General features: G+C 42.7%; 1 protein-coding gene across 2 annotated transcripts; it reads left to right on the top strand.

The window, feature by feature from the left end:
* nup35 (nucleoporin 35) lies at positions 1-5,719 on the top strand. Of its 2 annotated transcripts, none has more exons than XM_080904117.1 (9): positions 1-302; positions 904-1,071; positions 1,177-1,316; positions 1,976-2,033; positions 3,203-3,311; positions 3,389-3,458; positions 5,017-5,145; positions 5,257-5,385; positions 5,478-5,719. In XM_080904117.1, the coding sequence occupies exons 1-9, from the start codon at positions 290-292 to the stop codon at positions 5,553-5,555; spliced, it is 894 nt and encodes a 297-aa protein (XP_080760243.1). In that variant the 5' UTR covers positions 1-289; the 3' UTR covers positions 5,556-5,719. The 2 variants fall into 2 exon arrangements, with proteins under 2 accessions (XP_080760243.1, XP_080760244.1); XM_080904118.1 differs by having other exon boundaries at positions 2-302; positions 1,180-1,316.
* The last annotated feature ends 828 nt before the right edge of the window (positions 5,720-6,547 follow it).

Here is a 6,547-nt window from a genome sequence, read left to right as displayed (position 1 = left end):
CCGGAAGTAAGCTGTAGTACTTCCAGTTTAGCGTCAGCCTTTTCCCAGTGCCTCTGAACTCCAGAAACACCCCGTGGCGGACTGAAAGAGTAGATTTTAAATCGGTCAGCTGTAACAGTTTAGGTCCTTAAAAACAACACTGACTCCTAGTCGCGTTTACGGTGCAGTAACAGTGAGATATTGTGACACATCATTTAGCTTTGTTAGCCGCGTTAGCCGGCTGCCATCCTTTTTTCCGAGCGTCACTTCCTACTTTTGAAAATCGCGGCCAGAAAGGAAAGAAACAGAGATGGAGTTACAAGGTAAGGAAAACTTTTAGAAATGTTAATCCGTTGCGTTCTGATTGATGGTATTAGCTATTCGGCATTTATGGCTTTATTAGGCAAGCATGTCATATGTCATCTGTCAACTCTGTGTTGGGGCAGCGGTGCTAATTTTCTTGCTTTAGAAGAAGGTAGAAGGTAAAGCACTACAAAAAAGCCCATGTGTCGACCACAAGTGGCTGTATTTTAGTATTTCTTTATATAGATAGATAGATGAATACTTTAATCATTAGTTAAGATTTTTATAAATTGCGGATGTCCTAAGACAAGAGAATAAGTTTAAAAAAAAATATGCTCATGGCTCACAATAAAGTTCACACCATGAGAACATTCGTTTTTTCAGTAACTAAGATTCCTCTACACAGAGCATCATTCAAATAAATATACACCAATTTGCGTTCATCTCCAGATTTAACATTGATAATAAACACCTAGATTTGGGGCATTTGTTCCCACTTGTCAGAGTGAAGACATGCTGTCAGAAGCTTCATAATAATATACTAGCATCTAAGCTCTAAAGCTGTATTTCTATTAATGGCTGTTTTGGACCGTCTGTCATTAAATTATCCCTGTCTCTCAGTGGGTTCAGAGCCGATGACCTTGGGCTCTCCTACCTCTCCTAAGCCAACCTCTGGGGCTCAGTTTCTGCCCGGTTTCCTGATGGGTGACCTGCCAGCTCCAGCAAGCCCACAGCCTCGCTCTTTTAGCCTGGCCTCACCACTTGCGGATAGCACAAGCACACTTCGAGGTGAGTGGAAGAAGAGACATACCTGATTGTTGTCTAAAGCTTATATTTTAGATTATTTAGATTAATTAGTGACTCATATTCATACTTAACTTATTTTAAATGGAGGAGGAGGAGGTGGTGGTGGTGGAGGTTCTGCCATGCAGCCTGTTGTCCCCACACCCAAAGACAAGAGTGGAGCCCCACCTGTTCGCAGTATCCATGACGACCTGGTTACTGTAGCGACACCTCTTGCTGCACACAGACAGGTGGGTAAGCATGCACGGTAAAGTGAGTTAAACCGCCTATTTTCACATGAAAGCTGCCACCTCCTGGTTTTGTAACCAAGACAATAGCAGGGATAGCAGGGGGGGTTGGAGAGGGAGACTGAATTAAGAAATGCAAATGGGTGAAGGCTCTGCCATCAGACGCTCCCCAATGAACCCCGACCCCAGGTCAGACACAGTCACCTTGTGTCCAGTGACACAAGTGCCATTCTTCTTCACAGAGGTGTCTTTTGAATCACATTTAGTTAAGCACCTAACCCCGGACTAGTTTGGGACAGAACTCCTGGGATCTTTCACAAACAGCAACGCCTCTACCTTCAGTAAGGTGGTGAAACATGGAGGCCTTATAGCATTTCATGGTGACTTAATTTCTGTACATCATCATGCATGGTCAATATAATTTTCATATGTTCACAGATGTTCAGGAATAGATACAGGTGGTTGAATGGCACACAATTGATTCCTGAGCAGGTGCATGATGAAAGTAAACATAAAGTAGGCAAACCAAAAAAAAACCCAGCGTGACAAGGCTCATTACAGGCCAGATGACTGGCTAGTGCTTGTGTTTGATGAAAGTTCACGGTGACATGTGAAAAAGGCTTTTTAAAAACATGTTCCTCTGTCTGATTAACTCTCTACAGTCGTTCCCAGTCATGCAGTCTCCTCTGTCAGCACGTCAGGCCTCCACTCCAGGAACAGGTACACACTGACACTGCTGACTACTCTGTTCGTAGTGACTTGACAACAACTTCTAACAGTAATGCTCGTGTTATGCGTCGCAATGGCTAGAAGTCATCAAGGATAATTTTTTTTGTAGAAACATTTAAAAACAGTGGCTTCCTGAGAGTACTTTAAAAAAATGTAAATAAATAAAAAGAGCAGCTGGTGACAGAAGTCATTGTAGCTAGTGAAGTGAGGGATTAGCCGGCTAAGTCAACAATCAAACTTTGACGGGAGCAGAAATATGAAGTTGGTTAGACTAATTATTACTGTCACTTGTAGCACTGGTTCACTGCTCAGTTATGGAGTGACAGATCTATATCCAGAGCAGCCCAAAATCCTCTCACTCATCATGCTTTTGCCCTTAGTGGAATTCCTGGTGGTACTTTTATCTAGACAGTTGATGGTCAGTGGCATTGCAAAAGCATATTCGGTTTTATAAAGGGAAGCAGAGTGTTGGTTGTAGCACTAATTAGAAAATGTTACTCTTTTCTTACTTTTTGACTAGCCTAGATTTAGATTGCATTTTGATCACAGTGACACTAAGGGGAAATGGTGGTATGAGACTGTGGCACAACCATAATTATTGCGACAGTGTGCAACAAATATGAGGCCATGTTTTCTTTAGGCTGGTTGCTTCAAAGACGGGTGGCAGGGCTGGGATGTTTCGCAGTCAGTTGCTGGCTTCAAAGCAACTTTGTTGCATTGAGATGGCAAAACGGATGAAGTCTGTCTGTGATCATTTTTTCTGTGTTAATAGACAAGACAAATAGTGACGTGGCTGCTGGATGTTGATAAGACTGCAAAACAGACACTTTGCAACTTTTCTTTTATGTGGGAATATAACTAGAACGTGATTTTAACTCGCTAGACAGCCACGTTTAGTATTTTTCCTCTCTATCTTCTAGTTTACAAGGTTTCCATCCTACTTTCATTCTACTGTTACTGAACCATTAGGAGAATTGGTAGCTAGTAGCTTACCTGCATTCTTTCATTGTTTGTTGCTGTAAAACCTGATAACACTTGCAGCTGCAGATACTGACACATCAGTGCACAAAGCTTTGTTTGTGTTGGCACTGAAAAGGTTTATCCTTTTGCTCACAGTGGGGTTTATGGGGATTAACTGGGTAACATATCTGTCCCGACAGGCATGCAGCAGATGTGTCTGTCACCAGCTCAGGTGGACCCCTTCTACACTCAGGGAGAGTCTTTGTCATCTGACGACCAGCTGGACCAGACCTGGGTCACAGTGTTTGGGTATTTATGCTCACACTTCATCACACTTCAGTTTAAATGCACTCTGTGTACATTAAGGGTATGTCTGTGTGTTTTAGCTTCCCTCCAGCCTCTGCTTCCTACATCCTGCTCCAGTTCGCTCAATACGGAAACATCCTCAAACACACGGTGAGACACTCGCACATCATTATCAGACTGCAGGATATTTGTGTCTGATCAAACGGGCACTATATCATATAGTGTTTGCATATTAACTATATACCGTTAATATGCAAACAAGTAAAGATGAGCTGTGTTCCAGTAGTAAAAACAAATACTAAAACAGAGTTAAAGGTGTAGTGAAAATCAAGAATGGGAACTCTTCATGGGATTTTATCCCAGTCCTCCTGGAAAAGAATTGTGATAAAATACACCTAAGAAATCCACCCAATACATAGGAACAAAAACTCTGTTACGTAATATAATCAGCTACTTCTCCGGTCAGTCCATCGTCCCATGGATGAAATTGCTGTAGTGGCTCGAGAATGACCTGCCTGTCCCTCCGGATCGCAGCAGACCTCCAGAGCAGAACAAGGTCACCATCACTAGCTGCAGAGCAGCAGGCTACATGACTGGAGGGCACAGTACATAAGAGAGAGAGCAGAATAACATGTTTGCTTCCTGACATTTCTGGTGTTTAACTGAATCCATTATACCTGCTAGCAGTGAAATACAGTTAAGTCCATAAGTATATGGACGGTGACACTTTTTTATCGTTTTGCATCTGAATACAGTCACAGAGGACTTTAAATCAAACAGTCGAGATGGGACCAAAATGCATGGTCACATCTTGTGGACCTAACTGTATTTTCAGTGCCAGTGACTGCAGCACAGGCCCCAACTACCAACCAACACTTGTTGAGCTAAAAACATCTGTTTCAATGACGTCAGTCCACAGGACATGTTTCCAAAATGCAGCACGCCTCTGGATGTTTATTTCTAAACGTTAGGCATTCAAATTCATGCTGAGGATGCAGGAAAGGTTTCCTACTGAGCATCGTTGAAGGTCATGCCTGAATCTTTTTAAGTCACTGCGGTTTTTCTTGACCTCTTGGCCACCACAGGCCCTGATGGCTGCCATTTCCTACAGACGGATGAAACGTCTATCAAAAACATTTTATGACTGCTGGTTTTGCATCGCTTCCTAATGACTTTCCTAGTATTGGCTCTGAACAAGCACCAACAGACTAAATGAAGTCTGACATTGTAGCAGAAAGTTTCTGATGGTTCAGATCTTTCGGTTGTTGAGATCTTTCAAAGTTGAGTCAGTGCCCAAAGTGTAAAAGTTGTTTGTTACCGGTGAGAGTTGATCCACATAAATCTTACAAATCATCTGTGAAATGATTGCACCTGTTTACAATCACAGTATTGGTATTTGGAAATCAGGTGCAATGAGTGAGTCTGACTGTGAAACCACATACTGTTTAAAACTGCTTCATTGTTGGCTTCACTTTTCAGACCTGGAAGCTGCATCTGTCTCTTATGCTGTCTGTGGTCCAGAGCGGACAGTCAGTGTATTTGAACACCTTGAAATCAGAGCACAGACAGGCTGTTGGAGCCCTGAGTCAGTGTTGGATGGTGTTTGTGATTTAGAGCCCAGCTCTAGTCGCAGCCCAACCAGAGAAGCAACTGGAGTTTGAGGTGTATTGCTGTGAACTAAGTTAACCTATTGATGACGTGTTGACAGATGGCGTCTCCTGGTAACTGGATGCACCTTCAGTATCAGTCCAGACTTCAGGCCAGGAAAGCACTGTCCAAAGATGGAAAGGTGTTCGGTGACTCCATCATGGTGGGAGTCAAACCCTGCATAGACAAGGTTGGGTTCCTGCTGCTCCTGTCTGATCTTCTCTCTGAGCTGTGATCGATTGTCCACACTAAGTTAAACTGAGTTTGAAGGAGCAATGAAGTTCGTTTATCTGTCTCTCAGAGCGTGATGGACAGCACTGAGGCTGTCTCTACTCCTGTCTCCTCCTCCTTCTCCGCGCTCCCTACCACCCCTCGCTCTGCAATCAGACCACTCAGCGCCACCTACAGGAACTCAGGCAGTGACTACCAGGTGAACTGTTACCCAAGAGTTTAGTCTGGTCAACTTTAAGAGTTGAGATCTTGTTTTTCTTCGACTATAAATGCATGTGTGTCTGTGTTTAGGTGGTAGCAGACAAACAGACACCCAGGAAGGATGACAGCTTTGTTTCCAAGGCGATGGAGTACATGTTTGGCTGGTGACGCTGCATAAAAGGATGCCTGCAGTTTCAGGAGAGAGAGGGCAAGTGGTGGGAAGAGAGATGAACTGATTCACTACACTGCGTGTGTGTGTGTGTGTGTGTGTGTGTGTGTGTGTGTGTGTGTGTGTGTGTGTGTGTGTGTGTGTGTGTGTGTGTGTGTGTGTGTGTGTGTGTGTGTGTGTGTGTGCTAAAATGTAGGATCTTTTCTTGCTGTCTTCTTTTATAATCAGTGTTTCAATGTTTTTTAATCTTTGTCTCAATAAAAATGTTGTTTTTTTTTTTTTAACTCATTGAAATCGTTTTCATTCAGAGATGTTCTTCCAGCAGCCAAGGAGTGGGCTGTTCACCACAGTCACATTGTCAAGTAGATAAGGATTTTTGGCTGTATTAAACGGTATGAAGGATGTGGCCATCATTGTATCACCTGCTGTATGATGAAGACCTGTTATGACAAACAAGGGGTCGATATCACACACACGTATTGTCACTGTTCCTATTTATGTTCCTTTTTAATCTGAAACTAGTGATTGAGCTGTTACAACTAGAAGTCTGCAGGCAGTTAAAAAGAATCCAGTTTTAAGATGCATCTATGCTGTCTCCCCTTTTCAGATCTGCCAGGTATATTTATCTTATGCCATCTGTGGACAAGCATAGCAAAAAAAGGAAGTGTTCAGAGCAGTCTGAATCGAAGCTTTAGGCTCACAGTGATTACATCTACACACACTGATCACCATTATTTAAAACTTTTGCCATATTTGAGCAGAAAATATATTTTTTAAAAACCCATAATAGATTAACACATCTTCCAATTGTTGCCAGAATGCATTCAAGAAAACTCACTTCTCTAATTAGGATATTTAATGTCCACTTTGCTAAAGTGCATAGCAAAAACTGCAGACATTGGGAAACTGTCGTCAGGCTTCTCTGCAGTGCCCCCTGGTGTCTGGAGATTAATCATTACAGTTTGTTTACATGGCAAACTTGTACTGTAAC

The sequence above is a fragment of the Rhamphochromis sp. 'chilingali' genome, assembly GCF_963969265.1.
Source record: "Rhamphochromis sp. 'chilingali' genome assembly, chromosome: 14".
Classification (NCBI taxonomy): domain Eukaryota; kingdom Metazoa; phylum Chordata; class Actinopteri; order Cichliformes; family Cichlidae; genus Rhamphochromis; species Rhamphochromis sp. 'chilingali'.
The sequence above is the reverse complement of the archived record's forward strand: the minus strand, read 5'-3'. Positions and strand labels throughout refer to the sequence as shown.

Coding starts and splice junctions, on each gene's coding strand:
- nup35 (XM_080904117.1), top strand. Junction 3,459..5,016: donor GAAACATCCTCAAACACACG/GTGAGACACTCG, acceptor ACGTGTTGACAG/ATGGCGTCTCCTGGTAACTG. Junction 5,386..5,477: donor ACTCAGGCAGTGACTACCAG/GTGAACTGTTAC, acceptor GTCTGTGTTTAG/GTGGTAGCAGACAAACAGAC.